Source organism: Dermacentor andersoni, chromosome 2 (genome assembly GCF_023375885.2).
Source record: "Dermacentor andersoni chromosome 2, qqDerAnde1_hic_scaffold, whole genome shotgun sequence".
Lineage (NCBI taxonomy): Eukaryota > Metazoa > Arthropoda > Arachnida > Ixodida > Ixodidae > Dermacentor > Dermacentor andersoni.
The window spans coordinates 95,790,094-95,811,804 of NC_092815.1; the positions used below are offsets into that span (position 1 = coordinate 95,790,094).

Here is a 21,711-nt window from a genome sequence, read left to right on the forward strand (position 1 = left end):
TAGGAGGTAAACCGGAAGCGCTGCGCAAGAAACTAGTGTCACTCGATGCTCGTGCCACTAAAACAAAAAAAAAAAAAAAAAGGAAAGAAAAGAGCTTTCACAGATGTATGAAAATCTGAACAACTGATGCATATAAGCGAAATCTCGCATCCTTCGTCGAAAGCACTAATAGGTTTGGTTGCGGCTACTTCGGGGCTGTATCGGAGTTCCGAGACATTGGAAAGCTTTCTGCTGGACGCGTGGTAACTCTCTCTGACAGACCGGTGTTCGAAAACCTCCAGCGCTCTTCGGCCAGAGATAGTGGAGCGTGCCAAAGGACTGGTGACGCTCGAGGGAGGAGGATTAACTTGAGTTTATCTTACATATTTTGCAGACATTATGCCCAGGAGACAAAAATAGCGCTAATAAACAATAATGATCTAGAGGGAGCTGCGACAGGAAAGCGTGCACGAAGTTCTCGAAAAGTCACAGAATCATCTCCATGACGGACGCACTGCTGCTTTTAACCGCTTTTTTCCCGCCGAAAGGGAACGAGGCTTTTCTTCTTCTGTAGCACGGTAATTTCACGGGGTCGACTACTCTTCCCGACGTAACGTCAGCCCTGGTGTCACGGTGATGACCAGTTTTCCGTGTGGTTCTCAGATGGCGACTTCTGGAAGAGATGATTCACCATCTCCACAAAAGCGCCGATAAACCCGCTGAGAATGACAGCGCAGTGGAGTTTTCTCGCTGTCAACGTTTGGCCACTCACACGCAGTTTTCGTACACACCTGCACAGCTTTTTTTCGAAGATGTACGGTGCGCAGTGGGACGTCGTTGCGTATTCAATAGAAGCCGTCTGGCACGAAATCTTTGGAATGTGTGCGCGACGGCGGGTGATTTCTCGCATGAAACAGCGGCACCAAACGCTTCGTTGGCAGTACCTGACAGCTCCCACACAAGCTGCATTGCTGGACCACACCGTCAACTCCTAGCTGCCCTCCAGCGTGGATCTCGTAAAACGCGATGTGAGAAATAAGTATTTCTTGTCTATATTCGAGCGAGGCATAGGCAAGGTAACTTTTATGTTATAATAATCGATAATTGCGCCTTTTATTTTAGGTGTTTTGGACTGCTCAGGGTGAGAAGACTTTCGGATGGCGAAGAAAAAAAATCAAAATAAGCCCTTTTCTTCCTAACCTGGCACAGGAATATGATTCACTCCCCACAGCGCATTGCTGAGTTATGCCCTCCGCAAACCATTAGGTGACGGAAGTTAGGTTCTTTGACACCTAGCGGAAACCAGTGAGCGCACGGAGAATGAGACAGGAGCAACGATCTTTATGCAATAAACACAAGTACAAGAAAGCACAAGTATCCAACAAACACAAGTACTGCTAAAACAACGCGTGCATACTGTGGTTACAACACCCAGCTCAAGAGCAAGCATACGTAATACAGCGAACGACGAACTTCGTTATACAACAAACAGCACTTGAGTTTCACGTGCTTCGTATAGCGCTTATGTGAGAAAAAAAGTCTGGTCCTAATTTTACTTTCCTAGATCAATTAATGGGTACGTCGTCGTGCCAGTTAACGTAGTATATACTACTAGTTCCTTGACATATTTTCGCAATTTCCAGAGTCAACTTTTCTACGTACTTTTCGAACACCCTCTAATCAGAATGCGAAATACTAATCGGTTGCCAAATGCGGGTGATTGCCGAGGTCTCCCGCGCCTGTTGGAGCCCATTTGCTGGAAGCTTCTAGCGAAGATCGGAGCGCTGCTAATGATAGCAGGCATGCAATTTTATGTGGAACATTATCTAATGTTACATGACCTACCGTTTCTTCGTCTGACGGGTACAATATGAAATCAGGATATGCGTTTTCGAGACTATCATGGGTGCGTACTGAGCTTCCATTGAACTACAACCTTCACTTAAAGGGACAGAAAAGGTTACTATGAAGTTAAGTTAAAGTGATACAGCAATGCTGTAGAACGTCTAAGACGTCAATATAATCGCGAACAGAGCTTTAGTAACCGATAAATTGAGGTAAATACATGACACGATTTGAGACCCCCCAGCGACATTCCGGTACTAGCCCGATGACGAAGGCACTCCTCATCATAATTTATGTCAGTAGTACTCAACTACTCGTATTAAAAAGACAATTTCATTAGATTATAAGACGGAAGAAATTGCTACTTGTCTACGTCTATTCAATTCTAAGAAAAAATAACATGTTCACGTTACGCTTCAGTAGTATGGGTGGTAGAAAGGTTTCGTTTTCGCTCGACTCTGCGCCGCGAGCGCTTTGGAGTTTCTGTTGTTTCGTTATCGCGACGTGCTACTCTAGTTCTGCTGGCTCGCGAAACTTGCGTTTGGAACAAGCAGCGAGAATTCCACGTCAATGTGATGTCGTGGGATGCGCGAACGGTCCGCGGAACTTGGGCAAGGGCAGTTGTAGTGGCGAATCCAACGTTACTTATTACTGTGTGCCAACGAGGTAACCTCTCCGTTCGAAGTGGTTAAGTGCCGTACCTCTGCCACAGCGCGTCGGCAAAGAGCCGAAAAGTCGCATATAGTGTGTTCGCTGCACTTTCGTCCAGAGGATTGCGACTTCAACGCCGACTTACTGAAGTCGTGTGGAGTGCCTTTCAAAGCAATGCTTTTCCGTAGCGCTGTTCCGTCGGTCTTGCCTGCATTCTCCGAAGCGCAAGAAGAAGTGCATGTCGAAGACGGAGAGGTGAGTGCGGCATTTGGTTTTCACAAAGGAAAAGCTACAAATGGTATGAATATGTATAGCCGTGACATACAGTTGCCGTCGTAGTAGTACGCAACCACGCCGGCAACGCGAGCCCTCAGCAGCAGGTCACGTTAATCAGTGCTTAAATCGCTGAAGTCGAGCCCAGCATCGCGAGCCAATGTGTCGTTGTCAGGGTCGTCCATTGCAACGAGCGTCGAAGTTGGCGTCATACTATAAAGAACCAGCTTATCGTCGCGGGCTTACCCTTCCGCTAGCCACCACAGTTCGGTTTTCGCGCTGCTGTCGGCTCTGTCTTGGCTCTGTTTCTGGCCGCGCGTTTGCGTTTTGCGCAGAAAAGCCGTAGCGCCGTCTGCGGGCTCCGTTTTACTCACCGACAGCACAACGTCACTATGAGACCATGACGTAACCACTTCTCAATCGGAAGGCGGGCAATTTGAACTGCGCTGGAAGTACGCGGACGCTTCAGAACGCACTTTCTCTTAAAACAAGTCTCTTCTTCGCATGAAACAAGCGTTTCGAGGTTTCTGGGATGGTATTTCAACAGTACACGTTGACTTATTATTAACCTTTAGTGTCCCTTTATGGCAACAGACACTCTTAAAGTGCATGGCAGTTACATATGCAGCCTAGCTTTTTTCTTTTTTCTGTTGTGTCTATATTTTGAATGCCTTTGTACCCTAAGATAATGCCGTTTACTGACGCCTACAGAAACGAGAGTATACGGCATAATAAATCCTTTATGAACAGAGCACATCTATAGAACACGTGTAACTTAATCAGTGCATAATATACAGATTACACGCTAACTGCTAATGAGGAGCAATTACGAAACTAAACAAACGAACATGCTGCAATATAAGACTGGGCCGCTTTATGAATGGATCAAAGGCAGCCCATTTTAACCGATGACGAAGGTGGCGCGAAAATATCGCCGATCTACAGCGTGTTTGTATTAATCTGTTGCACGTTCAGCCGGCCCCTGGAAGAAATAAGAAGTTTGGAATGAAACAGCTGTAGCCTTGCATTGGTCGCCTACAATAGAGCTATAAGGAGGAATAGACTAATGTATCGAAGTATGTTAAGACACAAATGATCAGTATCGCATCAGATACAATTATTCCAGATGTATATAGTATCTGTATTTAATATACATCTCGCCTCAGTATTTTGTACCTGTATCATAATACACTTCCAAAGTATTTTTGTGTATCTCTTGCAGATGATGATGATGCTTGTTATCGTTCCCTTTGATGCGAGAGATCAGTGATCCCCGACTCAGCCAAAAATTTACAAAAAAGTTACAGAAGAAAAGACAGAGAAAAAACAACTACTGTTAAGTTGACCGGGCATCTATCCTTTGTGGTGCTCGCCGCCATTGAGATCCATGGCCTTTGCCCCAGCACATGGTATCTAGCAGCTCTATACACTGGCTATCCTCGTCACGTTCTTTCTTTCCTCTCTCTCATTGTAATGAGAGAGAATAAACTTTAATTAAAACTGGTCCGGCAGTTTTCCTTCGGGGTGAGACGGTGGAGATCGGCATTAACCCCTGTCCCGTCCCATCCTCCGTCGATGATAGTGACGGTGGTGGTGCCTCAGGTGACAGCTCGAACAACTCTAAACAGAACATCTTATTTCCCGCGCCCAACCTTGTTACAGGGAAGTGTGGCTGCTTGGTTATTCAAAGTAGCATCCTCGGAACAATAATTTTACACGCCTCAGCACTCGTCAACGCATAGAGTCAGATTCAAAACTTTACGCACCACGGCAACTTAGAAGACATGAAATTTCCGAGCAGTTCGCGACCGGGTAGTTTGTAAAACTACCGCACTACGATCGTGTTCACAGGGTACACATACCAAGGCAAAAAAATATAATTCACCGATGACTACGATACTTCCTAATGCGAAATTTGAGCGCGGCTCTATACGCGTTTTCATTTTGCAATATATTGAGGCATCGCACCTATCACCGCACCAGCTGGCAGAGCTGCGACGTGCTGCGCCATATATAGATAAGTCCCACAGTTGCCGCTTCTCGGCAAACTCAGCTTATGCAACCGCAATCTTTATCGGGTAACGCTTGCGACCAACGCTGTGGGCGAAGGCAAGCCTTTTGGTTCTTTTTTTTCTTTCCCCCAGACGGCCAGCGCCCCCGCTGCTGCGGATGCGCGGACGTGAGCGCCATTTGGTGGCGCTTCAAGGTGGCTCCCTCCGCTTTCCGCTCCACGCTCTCTTCACTATCGGAGTCTTCTGCTTTTCTCCTCACCCGTTCGCATCCTCTTCCACTTTCCGCCTCATACTTTCACTGTGGCCTCTTCCTCCTCCGCTTTCCTCCTCGCGCTCTCTTCGCTATCGCCTTCTTTAAATCCCCGCTGCGCTCCGCGTTCGCTAGGTTACGCCGCGAGAGGACGAGGCTCGCCGACGTTCAATGCAGCAACGGGCGCCTAATAGCTGCGCTCCAACAAGGGCAGGCATAGTATGTTTGCGCTGTGAACGCCATCGAAATGAACTGTCACCAACTTGCCCAAGCTTCAGCATTTGCACTATGTTGTTGGAAACTTGAACACCAGGATGCCTGCCGCGTCTGTGGAAGTTTCCGGTTCTTTCGCTCATCCCGTAATCCACAAGTTTTCTACGCCGACTGTACGTGTGCAAGCATTAATGACGAATTCGGCAAATAGCACCGCTGCGCATCGGGGCACCCTGATGCAGCGTTTCGTCTAATCGTCGTCGCTACAGGGCGCCGCGGTGCGCACCGGTGCGATTTGACGGATTCGTCGCACGTCATTTCCTACATTGTGAGAAGTGATTTGAAAGGGGCGCCCATTGAAGCCTCTTGTACTCTCCATGCAATTTGTTGATCCAATCCCGTTTTCGCGTGAAAATAAATTCTGTATAAACATGAAGGGAGATAAATATGTATTTCCACCGATTTAAATATGTTAGGTCACATTTTTCATGCCTAAATTTCGCTATATTCTGCGACTTACAACAAAGTATCGTAACGACTGTGCTTGACACAAACGGACGTGTCATGCTCGTGCATGCTCCTTTGTTTTAGTCTGCATTCTTAGAGTTTTATTAGCGCAGTTTCTATGCAATACCAATTATAATTGTTCTTTGCTCTTCCGGAACTCACATTGAACAATATACTGGTTACAATACGAGCAAACGAGAAACTGTGTTATCTGTATAAAAGAGTATTTGTAAGACTATTTCCAGCATTTGTTGTTGTCACTTTTAACACTTTTAGTGGACACATATCTACTAGGTAGGGGAGGGGATGGGCAAGGTTTGCAATGCAAACGTGCGAGAAAATTGATCTTCATCTGTAATCCTCCGTATCATCATCCTCACTATTCGTATTCGTCATCAGCTTGGCTAGTGCGCCGCTTGTGCTTTTGGAATAAAAAGCTCTTCTTGCAACACTGTCTCAAAATATATTATCCGCCCCAACAATGCAATGGTGTCAGTTAAGTTTTAAAAGAAATAATAATGAAGATAGCGTCTGGTTTCACGCGGTAGTGGCACTACATGCTCATTCTGGAGTTATTCCGTAATCCCTGGTTGAAAACGGTTGCAAGGTAATGCGATAACTGTTGTTTAGCTGTCAGTTTATCTATAGCCACCCTGGAGATGCGCCAACTGCATGTGCACCCTTTATCGAAAGCAAACAGCCTGTGCCGCGTTTGGTCAGAGCGGGTTAAGGTCCCCTGCAGTGCTACACATGCCGAGAGTTTGGCGATTCTTTCAACTTGCCGCCTCATACATCTCTATTTCTTGCGACACCGCGGTTGCCAGATGGCGCTGCGACGGGTGTTCGGCTTTGTTAGTTTGGTGGTGAATAAACGAAAATAGACAAATGCGCCAATAATTGCAGGAATGACCAAGTGGATACACGTAGATAGATAGATGGATGGATGGATGGATGGATGGATGGATGGATGGATGGATGGATGGATGGATGGATGGATAGATAGATAGATAGATAGATAGATAGATAGATAGATAGATAGATAGATAGATAGATAGATAGATAGATAGATAGATAGATAGATAGATAGATAGATAGATAGATAGATAGATAGATAGATAGATAGATAGATAGATAGATAGATAGATAGATAGATAGATAGATAGATTCGCACTTGTCCGGTCAGTTGGCTGGCACTTCAGATATACGAGACTTTCATTAACTTCGTGACACAGCGCTGCGGTCAAGAAACTCTAGTATTCGGCCGCCATTGCGAGGGGCAGACATTGGTTGACCTTATAGTACCCGGTCGTCTGGAGACCTCAGCGCGTGCTTTTGTGCTTCGTGCTTTTTCTACAGCTTTCCTTTACTGGAATTTGATATGCCGACCCACTGATGTGTACCACTCTGCAAGCAGTATATCCACGGGCCGCAAGCTACGTGAAAAGTGTGCAATGTTTAATAAGGCGCTCAATGTACCAACTTAACTTGTACTTCGGTGTCTGCGAAGCTGTTCCGACCATTCCGCCATATTTTGCACCAATTGTAACAGTTAAATGCAGTAGTTTTGATCCACGAGTCACATAGCTTATAGAGAAATGTGTGCAGCGCCACTTCTGATGCCGAGCGAGCGAGATGATGACATTGAAAGCTAAACTTAAGATGGCCAGCAAAGCGGGGTCAACTTTGGACCCGAAGACGTGCTCTTAAGATGCGAGAACACGCAAACACTCTATTGACCGACGTGCATGCGTGGACTATCGGTTGGCGAGACAGCATTTTATCTTCGACGAACACTGGCGGCTTCTTGCTCTGACATACATTGCTATCAGTCGTTCGCCATCTCAAGCCAAACGGTTCTCAAGAAAATCCTTGAAGGATGCGCAACACTAACGCGCGTGACGCAGCCCTAAGGTTGAAGGTGAAGACGGATACCAGAAGTGGAAAACAGCCATGGCAAGTGATGCGATGTAAATATAGCATGCAAAGGAGAGGCGTCGGCACAGCTCAGCTCTCGATAACTTTTTTTTAGTCACAGGTAGCCAACAGCAAAAATTATTGCATTTATATTTATAAGAAAATGCAGCAGATGTGTACTGTGGCAAGGTGTGACATGGACACCGGAATCGAAGAAAAATAAAATTGGTTGATCCTCGTTCAGAAGAATCTGCTGTAATACGAAAGTTAAACATGTATTCTAAGAAATGGGCAGCTTTGTCGCACATATACATATACAAGTCTATAAATGTCCCAGTCTTTCATTAACTAGAATTTCGTTCGAAGGGCGAAGCAGTGACAGTAATAGCAAGCATGCGAAGTCTTGTGCTGCGGCGCAGCGTAAACAGCGACCCGGAAGCTACCACGCGGCATGGGTGCATGTGACACGACGGTGAGTCCGTATGTGGCGAAACTGCGTCGTTAACGAGGGTTGCAATGTGGGCTTGTTGGTAATGCATCTTCAAGGGGAGTACGGTAGCGCGATTCAAAGACGGGACAAAAGAAGACACAAAGGGACGCACACAGCGCTGTGTGTGTCCCTTTGTGTCTTCTTTTGTCCCGTCTTTGAATCGCGCTACCGTGTCCCCTTGAAGATACGTCGTTAAGTCATGGCGCAGAAAATCCGTCGTAGACGTCCCGCCTTGGACATCGCTTCGACAATAATAATTCCGATGACAATTTAGAACCACGCATACCCAACCATTCTTCTACCACCAATGTTGCTCACATCTTGTCTTTGATTCTTTGCAAAGTGATTCCTCGGAATTTTGAGAACGGCAGCCCAAAAACAAATATAATGGAAGAAAAACACCGACAGCACATATCTTTTATGTTTGCTGTTCTCAGACTGAAATATTAAAAGTTCGAAACAATAACAGGAGATCGACCCACGCAAAAGGCCGCGTTTCCACAACAAAAAACGCCTTCATGCATAGCAAAGTAGAGGAACTAGCTTTCTTTAACGCGGTTGCGTTAAGGGCCTCATGTCGCAGAAAATCCGGTGTCAGCGTCAACATCGGCGCCGGCGTTGGCGTGCCATGAGAGGAAATTGCCGTATATATTTAGATATATGTACATGCCACGCCTTGCTATATATATCATGCGGTATATGCGGGTTATATTGCCACACCATTTTATAACTAAAGTTGCTCATACCTTGTCTTAGATTCTTGACAAAGTTATTTCTCGGAATTTTGAGAATGTCATCAAACAAAGCACCGACAGCACGCCCCTTTTGTGTTAAATATTCTCCGACTTAAATATTGAAAGTGTGAAACAGCAACAGAAACCTGAAAATGATGCAGCTTTTTGGGGCAGCTGTGAAATTACCTCCGAGATCGGCTCACACATGAGGACGTGTTCCTACCAGAAAGCTCGCGTCTTCTTGCATAGCGTTGCCCGCCAGCGTTTTGCGGTAAACGTTACGGTCACATAAGCTGCAGTTGCCGGGAAGCATAAAAAGAAGTCAGGGGTCTTTGAATGCTATCGCGTTCCACTCTTAAAGGCGAAGCTTAAGCGTCCTCCAAGTGTTTTCACGAGAGAAAACGCGACGCGCGCCAACGCTCGCGCCACCGACACGAGAGTGCACCCACACGATGGAGTGAGTGAGTGAGTGAGTGAAAACTTTTATTGAGTCTTTTAAGAGTTTCGCGGTTACGAGGTCTCCGTCGTCTTCATCTTCTTGGCGCTGGCGACTTGAGACTTCTCTTCAGCAGGGGTGGGCCCCTATTCCCAGGCTCCACTGAGTCGTGCTGCATCGCTCGCGTGCTGCACTAGGGCCCTTTGGGCCGTGAGCTCGCTGCTGGTGAGCCGACTCTCCCATTGCTCCGCACTCGGGTGTTCGTGTTTGTGGAATGCTTTGTTGCGTTCGCACTCCCAGGTGATGTGGTAGAGTGTAGGTGTGGCACCGCACCAAGGGCAGGTGGCCCTGTATTGTGGAAATGGAAACGCGGCGCGGAGCCACCGTGCGTCTCAATGCCCGATCGCGCACATCTGACAGGAAATGGTGGTGCCCGAGTTCAGTGATGAGGATTTCGTTAAAAGCGACTTTGTTCATGCGGAATCTTGGATCGCGGCAGTGAAAAAAGAAAAGTTTGCACGATGCGCGTGTGCCAAGAGCAGAAAGCGCACGCAGGCCACCGTCCCGACCATCCACTGAGGTATTTCGCCGACGAGAGCTTCTTTCTCGTAGTTTCCCGAGTGTCGTGCGCATGCGGGAGTTGCGAGAAAGTTACAGAGCCCGTACTGGCGAAGCGGCAGTCGTTTGTCGCCAGTGGTTGACCCGTGTCATTGTGGCGCACGCTGCATAAGGTTTGCCGCTTCCCAGTGCATCTTCGGCGCTCTGTCGGTGACGCGGTTGTCGGCGACGGGAGGAGTATGCTCTGCGGATGCTCTGCTCAACCATGAACGAGAGCCTAAGTATAGGAGGAGGAGGAGGAGGAGGATGAAAAGGAAGGAAGGAAAGGTAGGGAGGTCAACTAGACGCACGTCCGCTTTGCTACCCTACACAGGGGAAGGGGTTTAAGGGAAGAAAAGAACTTAAGTATAACGTGCGAATGAATTGTTTACAATAAAACGATTCGCAGTAACAACGTGTCATTATTCATTGGTCTGCGGCCACTAAAGCGGCATCTGCTTAAGGAACACATACCACAGACACTATAACCATCTACGCTGATATTCTGGACGCACTGCGAGAATTCGCGTCTAATACTCTCCTTGACCATCTTCGAAGAGCCCTTAGCACGCATATACATGCCCACTTTAACTTTCATGTCCTTTTGGAGTGGCTTTCTGGCCACCAGGGTACAGAAGGTAGTGAACGTGCTCCCGCCCTAGCTTGCCAAGCAGACATACCAAGCGCCCCTGTGCGATAATCAGAGACCCATTGTCCATGTATCATCCTAGCCATGCACCGAAAACAACGGCGAGCTGGACCTAAAGAAGCTCCAGACTCCCGGAACACCCTCCCATCTTACTCTCATTCTCGCAAAGAAGCATCAATCATACGTCAGGGGCAAACATTGCCGCTTGCGAACGGCGCCACTCAACATTAAACAGAAGCAAGATGGGATCACTCAATGTGTCAGGTTTGCGGGTGTTATCACCATGCTCTGAGTAGGTATTGGAGTTGTCCTTGAGCCCTCTCATTTATTCAGACAATTACCCGTCCTACACTACCACATTCCTATCCCCGTTCCTGGGAGAGCCGGGCCGCACCAAACTTGGAATTCTCCGACATCCTATGGCCACTTCTCGTAGGACACGTCAACCACATAAAAGAGGCCAGCGTGGCTCCACCACTCGAAAGGGAGCGCCACCGATGACTCGGGCAAGGAGTCGTCGAAATAAAGCTTTCTATTCTCTCTCTCACTACTTAAGCCCCCTTTCCCCGCGCTTCATGCGAACCAACCACCTCAGGCCTCATGGTGGAGCATAGGAAAAAGAACAACTACTGCAGAAATCAAAGAGGGAAATTATACAATAGTGAAGATTAAAAACAAACAAACAATAAAAAGTCTACCAAATGCGCGATTAGAATCGAGGAACTCCCAGTTCATGAGCTCAACGCTTTGACGCGGCACTACGAAACCTGAAACCGAGGTTACTCCAGATTATTTATCCACTGTAATGCAATACAGCTCGCTAGGGACAAACTGCGCAAATCACGTTCTCCTCCGTGGTAGTGTAGTGCTTAGGAAAAGGAAAATTCCGAGAAGCGACAGTCGCCAGATGGAAAGGCCCCAACACCTTCTGGTGACGTTCCCCGACCGTCCCCCTTTCAGCTCTTACAGCCTGATGATGATGGCAATAATAATAATTATTGAAATTCCCTTCAAAACAGGGTGGTGCAAATAATCTATTTGAGCTAATCAAGTAATATTTAGATCTTTATTAGTCTAGTATGTGGTCTATATCCTCATTTTTTTGTCTTTTCCTTGACCCTTTCAGTGTCGGAATTTTTTTTTGAGTGGCGGGTAACGAGGAGCAAATTAGAATCTTGGGTCTGATTCTCCATTCACACGGCCACAATGGCGAGACCGTCAAGAGGCTGCAGAATCACGCAATACAGACCCTGAGTCTAATTAGGCGGGTGGCCAGCAAAGGCCGAGGGCTAAAGGAGAAAAATTTGATTAAACTAATACAGGCGTACATATTCAGCCGAGTGAGCTATGCAACGCCATATCTCAATTTGAAAGTGGGGGAAAGAGAAAAGATTGATTCTCTAATGAGAAAATGCGTAAAAGGAGAGCTGGGACTGCCCATGTGCACATCCACAGAGAGACTGATGGCTCTAGGAGTGCACAACACATGGGCAGAACTGGCGGAAGTGGTGCGAACCTCTCAAATTGAGAGACTTAGCACCATGAGGACAGGAAGAGCCATATTGGCAAAAGTTGGAATAAATCCGGACAGAGGCCCCACCCAAAAGGTGGAAGTAGATAGGGAAGTGAGAAAAAATCTGATTATCCCCCCCCCCCCCCCCCCTGCCAAAAAACATGCACCCGGAACATAGTTAAGACAGGAGGCATAAACGAGCCGAAGCATTAAAAATTAGATTCGGTAAAACTTCAGAACATGAGGTGGCCTATGTAGACGCGGTGGGAGGTAGCGGCATTTTTACGGTGGCACGGCCGTCAGCGGCCGGGGTATTTCCGTGACCGCTGTCACTCTGCGTGGGCGCAACATAGAAGTTGCCGAGGAAATTGCGATCGCATTAGCTTGCGCTGGAACGGGCGCGAAATTAGTGATCAGTGACAGCAAAACTGCCATACAAAATTTTAGCAAGGGAAGGATCTCGCCCTTAGCGGCCAGAATCGTAGGCCAGAGAAAGTTAGATAGCAAAATTCAAATAATTTGGACTCCGGCGCACGAAGCCGTCCCCGGCAACGAGGCGGCCCACGAGCTGGCTCGAGATCTCTACCGCCGAGCCGCTACGGGGCCCCTCGATGACCGAGGGAGCGGAGAGCGCATGCTAAAATATGGGGAGATCACGCAGCATTATAGATTGGCTCGTAGACTGGTATCCCTGCCAGACCCAAAATTAAACAACAGACAAGCAGTCGTGTGGAGACGACTACAAACTTATACGTATCCGCACCCGGTTATGGCGAACCACATGTTCCCCGAGGCCAGGAGCGATAGATGTAATCTTTGTGGGGCGAGAGGGACCCTCGACTACATAATATGGGAATGTCCGTACTCTCCCGGGGGAACGCACAAAATAGGTAGTAGAGACACCTGGGAGACCCTGCTGCGCAGCTCGGACTCTGAGCTCCAGCTCCGGCTCGTCCAACTGACTGAAGAGGCTGCTGGGACCCAAGACCTCCCAGCCTGCATCTGAGGCGGCGGCACTCGCCCCCTGACCTGCGTGTCGGGGGGTGGGTAGATCACCTTATCCGGTGGAAAATAAAGTTTATTCTATCTTGAAGTGACACACCTCTAGCGTCGAGTTTTTTTCTCGAATATATTAAAATTAACACAACGATTTATTTTTCGTTATGGAGAAGGGCAAAAGTACATAACTCGTATAATGAAAAATGCTCTCTTGGTATGGTCCTCGCATCCTTGCCTGACTTCAGTGACACGGCAGTAAAGAAATGCGGAAAAGTACCGGTTCGTCAATGACACTGAATGTGTTAAAAACTCTACATCGAACTTGTATAGTTATCTACGCCTGTAACGGATCCACTCCTATCGATGCCTTACCTGCTTTCTTTCTACCAATAGACTAGAAGCATCTTGCTTATCTCGACTGTTGACCGGTTACTGCTTCCATCCGCTTTAAATCCCACAGCTTCTGGATACTGGACGTTTCCTACGGGTCTCGCTGTGTGAATACCTTCGCATACCATTTGGAGTCGCTGAGCTGTCTCCGGAGTTTTGCTGCAGCACACAGCGAATACTTGCTCCGGTTTGATTTTGCCCTTAGCAACCAGCACGGATCTCAAAAAGCAAGGGGCTGCTCATTGTGCTATCGTGCGGATTCTCCTTTCTAATTTCTTTCTTGACATTCTTGTGATTCTCCATGGTCTTTGGTTCCATCCTTTGCAGCCAATCTCTGTTTTTCTCACTTTATTTTGATGACTCCTGGTTGTCTATTTACCCTTTCAATTACTCTGTACCTTGTTGCCAACTTTCATGACATCTTTCTGCATTGCGTGTATATGCTTTTGAGGCAGAGATATTTGTGCACTCTAGCCGCCTCTTAATTTTCATCTATGTTGGTGAGTCTTTCTTCAAAACTATATTTGCTCTGTGCGTCTCTGACTTCAAAAGAGGCCCGATCAATGTCTCCCAGCAGAGCCGCATTTGCGGTTTTAAAGTAGACCTCCAAAGCCAACCAACCTACTGACCTTTGGATTACTACCAACCCCGACGCAATGTCTGATTTTAAGCACAGAATGGCATTTGCGAACAATACCGCTGTCGGCATTACTCCGTTCCACCTCCTCATTTATTGTGACCTCAAGTGCACTATGCTTTATTATTGTTGCCCCCATTCCACTTCCCCTTCATTCTCATATTATCTTGGTGGATGCTTGAGAAGGTCTTTCTTTCGTTTGTGCATACACCAAGATACTTAAGTTGCTTGACCATGGGTATGACTTGCTGTTGAATTGATACCATGTCATTACTCGTCTCTTCAATAAGGATCAGAAGTACAGTTTTCTCTGCGTTAAACTTAGGCTTAGATTTGTCGTTGCGTTGTCACACCTAGAGGGTACGCCCGTAAAGTAAGAAGAGTGCCTGCCGCACGGCGCTGCAGTCACCAGTAGTGCGGTCTACGGAGGCGGGATTTGTGGTGGGTGTTCTAAGCTAAGTAACGCACCGGGCGGTAGTCACGTCCGAGCTCTGACGAAGTGAGGATCTGAAGTGGCGCAAAAGCTGCTTTTCAGTTTTTGTTACAGCAGAAAACGCCAAAAATGGAGCGCTTGCTGGAGCAGTGGTAAGCGAATAAATTTTGCTGTCACCCGGACAAAGCTGCTTCCGATACACTTGCCTTGGTTAAGGAGGGTTACAAAGACGACGACTTGTCAACAACCAAGTTAAGTGAGTTCAAGAATGGACAGGGGACCATGGAAGACGTGGAGCGATCTGGACGCCCTTTAACGAGTGCATGGGACGAAAGTGTGGCCAAGGTGAAAAATCTCCTGGACGCCGACCGTCATTTGAGTAAAAGATTAATCGCCGAAGACCTCAACCTGTGCAAAACAATGGTTCACAAAATTATTTACGGAAATTTGAACATGCGTACGGTTTGCTCGAAATTGGTGCAAAAGTGTTGAGTGATGAAAAAGCAACAACGACGAGTTGACGCTTCCAGTGAGATGTTGGTGCAGTTAGAAAGTGAGCGGTACTTTTTAGACGGCGTAATAACAGGCGACGAATCATGGTTGTTACAGTACGACCCTGAAACCCAGCGTCAAATTTCGGAGTGGGACACCGCGAACTCCCTGCGCTCCAATAAAGCTAGAATGACGAAGTTCAAGGTAAAGACAATGTTCATTGTGTAAAGGGGGTTTACTCAGGTCGTAGACCAGCAGCGACAAATGCAGCACCAGCAGGTAGGGCGCAGCCAGAGAGCGAACTGGGTACAAGCCATGTGATGGCAACGGGGCTTTTCAGCGTGCCGATCTTCTTCAACATCACCCCTGGTACAGAGAAACAAAGAGGGAAAGGTAGGGGGGGAGTTCCCGGTTGGGGAGGTAGGGGGGAGTTCCCGGTTGGCTACTCTACACTGGGGGAGGGGAAAAGAGAAGAACAGACAAGGAGAGAAAAGAAAAATAATAGTTAGCCATTCAAAGTCAGTCACAGAGGAATAGCCAATGTCCCAAGTGTTCATGTATTCCAGTGCCCTTCAAGAAACGCCGAAGGTCCTTTGTGGCCTTTTGCAAGCAAGAACACATAGGCCATGGTCCAAGGATCTTTCAATCTGAGAGCACTCTATCGTCCAGCAGGTTTAGTTTCGCTTGTGAAGTACTATCACCCCTGGAATTGAACAGTAGCCATCCTGGTGACCTAGGAAGAGGGGAGCGGATCGTAATGCGGCTTGAGCCGGTCAATGTGCAGTCTCTCGCCCGCGAGGACGGAGATCGGAAGATGGCGATACAGTTTCGACCACGTAATTAACTGCTGATGGTTGCGCAACCACGTGGTAGGGCCCGTGGTACTTCGGGAGGAGCTTGGACGAAAGACCAGGAGCACCAACAGCCGGGACCCTGGAGCAGCAACAGCACCACCTGATGACCCTGAGCAGCAACAGGTGGGTGCCGTGCTCGCACAGCGTAAGAATTCTAATGCCGAATACGTGGTCGCTTATGTCAGCCGTGCCCTCACAAAACCTGAGGCTAATTACTCACTAACAGAAAAAGAGCGCCTGACCATCGTATGAGCTCTTCAGAAATTTCGTACATATCTCTACAGTCGATCCTTTGACGTAGTGACGGATCATCACACTCTATGCTGGTTGTCTAAACTCAAAGACCCATCAGGCCGCCTCGCTCGGTGGGCCCTCCGGATCCGGGAATATGATATCCATGTCGTCTATCGCTCTGGACGCAGGTACTCTGGCGCCGATGCCCTGTCGCGCTTCCCAGTTACTTCGTACGCCAGTACTTCTACCTATAGAGATGATATCTCACTACTTGAAATCCTGGAGAGGGCCTTGGAGCAACGAAAAGACCCATGGATAGTCATTCGATTTTTTGTAAAATCCGCCGGCAACTTCGGCACCTCGAGCGTTACGCTGACAGGCGCAGCATTTCACTATCCGGGAAGGATTTTATACCGCCGCAACTACCACAATGACGGCTGCACATGGCTCTCAGTAGTACCCTGCGCCTCCACGAACTGTAAAGGGGGTTTATTCGGGCCGTACAGCAGTAGCGACCAATGCAGCACCAGCAGGTAGGGCGCAGCCAGAGAGCGAACTGGGTACGAGCCACGCGATGACAAAGGGACCTTTTTTTTTGACAAGCGTGGGGTGGTCCACAAAGAATGTGTACCTCCGGGATGAACCGTCAGAGCCGTGTTCAACAAAGAAGCCCTTGTGTGCCTTCACAGAGCGGTGAAACGGAAACGACAGGAGATTGCGGGTCGCTTGAAGCTCCTCCACGACAACGCTCCAGCCCTCACCTCCTTCGTTGTGACCGCCTGCCTGGCCCAGACAGGGATTGCAACCTTGCCGCAGTGACCGTACGGCCCCGATATGAGCCCGGCAGACCTTTTCCTGTTCCCAAAGGTCAAGAGAAGCCTTAAAGTCCACCGTTTTGCCGATGTTCGCGAGATCCAATGCGCTGTCACAGAGTCTCTCTGAAGAAGGTTACGGCAGCTGACTTCCAGGGAGCCTTTGCAGCGTGGGAATTGCGTTGGAAGTGGTGTATCGACGCCCAAAGAATTTGAAGAATTTTAGTAATGTGCTGTGATCAGGTCAATAAATTCTTTTTACGATACCCAGTCTAATTACATTACGGGCACACCCTGTATTCCTAAGTCTCTGTAGATATCTTGCGTTGTCCACTAGTAGCTCTATGTCGTCCACATGCATCAACCCAGTGAGATTCTGTTCCACCTTTTGCGCATACGGATGTACGTAAGAACTGCGACACGCCAAAGTATCGCCATCTTGCAGGTATGCCAGCAAATTAGTGTGAGGATGATTGCGTGATTTAAGTACATCGGACAGAGAACATTTTCGTGTTAAGGATAAAGAGACCCCGCGTGCGTTTGCATGAGTTATCTTACAGTCACTGCGTGGCGTGAGAGCGAATGACGGGGTTGTGAGCGAATGACGAAAGAATGACGGTGTGAGTGTGTGTGCAAGTGATTTCGTCCTTTATTTTCCAGGGAGTAGGGTAGCCGTCCACGAAGTATCCAACATATTGTTGAGAGTTTCCGCCGTGATCCGCACTACCGGACAGACATAGCGAGATTGCGGCTAATGGAAGAGGAAGACAATGGACGCTCCAATTAGAGAGTCTACAGATCATCTATGATGACATCTACCCAAACAATTCACAATTTCTCTCTCATAATATTGCTACGGCACAATATGCGCGATCACGAAAGGCCAGCAGTGTGAAGACGACGACGACGATTAGAAGCTAGCGCGGGCTGTTGCCTCTTGGCCAAGCGCAGCGTATTTTCCTTGTAAATATATTTGTACATAGCTGCGTCTGCGTCTTCCTACGTAACATATCTGGTGGAGGTGGACGTTCCCTGTACCTCGTCACGGAGCTTCGCAGTGGACGGTACGTCGAGCCTTCCTTCATGGCTCCCGGCGACGACAACCCGACTCCGCCGGCTCCGACACCTGCTGCCACTTCGACGACCTACATCACTCTCCCCGCTCCCCGTGATCCTGGCGTATTCTCGGGCCAAGATGGGGAAGACGTCGATGACTGGATCAGCCTGTATGAACACGTCAGCCGCAATAACCGGTGGGACCCTACTATTATGCTCGCCAACGTAGTCTTTTACCTCGGTGGCACACCTCGAGTTTGGTATCGCACGCACGAAGATGAGCTCACCAGTTGGGATTCACTTAAGACACAGCTTCGAGACTTGTTCGGCAACCCCTACGGTCAACAACTTGCCGCGCAGAAGGCGCTTTCCGGCCGTGTGCAGACGTCAACAGAGCCCTATGTCACGTACATTCAGGACGTCTTGGCTCTGTGCCGCAAAGTTGACACCCACATGACTGAGTCAGACAAGGTTTCCCACATCCTCAAAGGCATTGCCGATGACGCCTTCAACTTGCTCGTTTGCAACAACGTAGCGACGGTGGATGCTGTTATAAGAGAGTGCCGCCGCCTGGAACTCGCCAAAAGCCGACGTATTGACCAGCAGTTTGCCCGTCTGCCCAACACCCCAGCGACATCTTCCTGTGCCGACGCTCCTCGTCCCAACAACACTGCCGATGTTACCAGGATCGTCCGGCGTGAGATCGAGGCCGCCTATCCGGCTGCCTTCGACTCCAGTCCCACCAACACATCTGCAGTCACGGTCTCACTGATCCAGGCAGTTGTCCGCCAGGAGTTTGAAAACATGGGTCTTCACACCATCTGCTCGGCCCATCGCCCTAATACCCGCCCGGCTTCTTCGATTTCGCCCCGTCCCGCATCTTCTTACCCACCACGTTTCCGCAACCCATCTGAATGGCGCACTGCTGACGACAAGCCTATTTGTTTCCACTGCCATCGAATCGGGCACATTTCTCGGCACTGTCGTAGTCGCTGGAGTTCCCCGAGCCGACCTACTTATACTGCCTACTCTCGCCCCTCAGGTGGCCCTTCTCGTCCCTATGCCGCACGCTCCGATAATGCCGCCACTGATTCTCCTGCAACGAACCGCCCCTATTCTCGTTCGCCTTCGCCCCAACGACGACAATCTCGCTCTCCCCAGCCCCGTCGCTCCTATTCGCCGACTCCCTTCGGACGCCGCTCCCAGCCGGAAAACTAGACGATGCAGCGCCTCGAGGTGACGCTGCATTGCTCCCTACGCCGCCAAATCCTCTACTGACTTTGCCCACTCATCTGAACCTTCTTGACGTGCAAGTCGACGGTGTTTCTGTGTCTGCTCTCATAGACACTGGGGCGCATTTGTCCGTAATGAGCGCTGACCTTCGTAACCGGCTCAAGAAAATTATCACGCCCGCCACAACGCCTGTTGTCCGTGTCGCCGATGGCGGAACAGCCCCCGTAATTGGTATGTGTACCGCCCGCGTCTCCTTCGCCGATCGCTCAACAATCGTGCTATTCACAGTCATCGCCCACTGTCCCCACGACATCATCCTCGGCTTAGACTTCCTTTCCGCACATTCTGCTCTCATCGATTGTTCCGCCAGTACTCTCCGCCTTGACCTGCCTGTTCTGGATCCTGCTGAACCACACCCCAGTCGCCTCAGTTCCGCCGACTTCGTTCGCTTGCCACCTTCGGCACTGACCTACGTTGACCTAGTGTCATCCCCACCAGTCCCCGACGGTCACTACATCGCGGCTCCTATGCAAGACGTCCTCCTTACACATGGGATCACAGTACCCCATACAGTTTTATCTATTACGGCGAATTGCGTCTGCCTGCCAGTGGTCAACTTTGGCTTGACGACACAAGTGCTGCCACGTGGGATGTCTTTGGCCCAGCTTTGTTCATTCGAGGATCACTCAGTAGCATCCATTGCAGTAGACGACACTTCATCCGATACTCCTCTACCATCGCAGTCGGCAAATTGTACCATCGCTGACTTACGGAAAATGATTGACCCCGACTTGCCCTCCGAGCACGCTCGTGAACTCTACCGCGTTCTGTTTTCCTACCACGATATTTTTTACTTTAACGATCGTCCTTTAGCCCAAACTACAGCTGTCAAACATCGCATTAATACCGGCGATGCCCCTCCTATTCATCGCCGCCCGTATCGAGTGTCACCAGCTGAGCGTCAAGTTATTCACGCAGAAGTTCGCAAAATGCTTGCCAAGAACATTATTGAACCATCATATAGTCCATGGGCGTCACCTGTAGTACTGGTCAAAAAGAAGGATGGCTCATGGCGCTTTTGCGTGGATTATCGGCACCTTAACAGGGTTACCAAAAAGGACGTGTATCCCCTACCTCGGATTGATGACGCCCTTGACTGCCTCCACGGTGCTCGCTATTTCTCTTCTATTGGCCTTCGCTCCGGCTACTGGCAGATTGCCGTGGACGATCTCGACCGCGAGAAGACTGCTTTTGTCACACCCGACGGTCTTTATCAATTCAAAGTGATGCCGTTTGGTCTATGTAACGCCCCTGCCACTTTTGAACGCATGATGGACTCCCTTCTTCACGGTTTCAAATGGTCCACGTGCCTGTGCTACTTGGACGACGTTATCGTATTCTCCCCAACGTTCGCTACGCACCTCGAGCGCCTCTCAGCAGTCCTGGACGTTTTTCGGCGAGCCGGTCTGCAACTCAACGCATCGAAGTGCCAATTCGGCCGTCGCCAGATTACCGTCCTTGGACATCTCGTTGACGCGAACGGAGTGCAACCGGACCCAGGCAAGATCCATGCTGTTACGCACTTCCCTGTTCCGAAGTGTGTCAAGGATGTGCGCAGCTTCATCGGCCTTTGTTCGTACTTCCGCCGTTTCGTGAGAAATTTCGCCGCCATAGCACGACCACTAACCGACCTTTTGAAAAAAGACGCTCCTTTCCAGTGGGGCGATATCGAGGCCTCTGCATTCTCTCATCTAATCGACATTCTCACAACGCCTCCCGTTTTGGCCCATTTCGATCCTTCTGCGCCTACCGAAGTCCGTACTGATGCCAGCGGTCACGGAATTGGAGCAGTACTGGCACAACGCCAGCGTGGCCACGACCGTGTTATCGCTTACGCCAGCAGGCTCCTCTCACCCGCGGAGCGCAACTATTCCATCACTGAGCGTGAGTGTCTGGCCCTAGTTTGGGCGGTTGCGAAATTCCGCCCATACTTATATGGCCGATCCTTTTCCGTTGTCACAGACCATCACGCGCTTTGCTGGTTATGCTCACTGAAAGATCCTACAGGAAGACTTGGTCGCTGGGCCTTACGCCTCCAAGAATATTCGTATACTGTCACCTATAAATCTGGCCGACTGCACAAGGACGCTGACTGCCTGTCTCGCTACCCGGTCGACGAGCCTGACGACGCCGACAGTAGTAGCGCCAACGGCATTTTCTCTGTCTCTGCCTTCGGTAACATCGCCGATGAGCAGTACCGAGACCTATCGCTGCGAGCACTTATCGAGCGTCTGCGCTCTACACCTACCGACGCATCCGTTCGCCGATATGTCCTCCAGGGTGGCATTCTGTATCGAAGGAACTTCCTCCCTGACGGCTCTGACCTTCTTCTTGTCGTGCCAAAACAGCTACGACAGACTCTGCTCTTTGAGATGCATGACGCACCCACTTCAGGACATCTTGGGGTAACCCGCACGTACGACCGCGTCCGCCGCCGCTTCTATTGGC

The 21,711-nt window shown here is 49.2% G+C and overlaps 1 protein-coding gene across 1 annotated transcript in view; it reads left to right on the top strand.

The window, feature by feature from the left end:
- Nucleotides 1-15,334: 15,334 nt before the first annotated feature.
- Nucleotides 15,335-21,711, top strand: part of LOC126541959 (sodium/potassium/calcium exchanger 5-like) — an 81,395-nt gene continuing 75,018 nt past the window's right edge. The window contains exons 1-2 of the mRNA XM_050188930.2: nucleotides 15,335-15,383; nucleotides 15,888-15,991. Of these exons, the coding sequence (XP_050044887.1) occupies nucleotides 15,335-15,383; nucleotides 15,888-15,991 (153 nt within the window). The remainder of the gene's footprint in view (nucleotides 15,384-15,887; nucleotides 15,992-21,711) is intronic.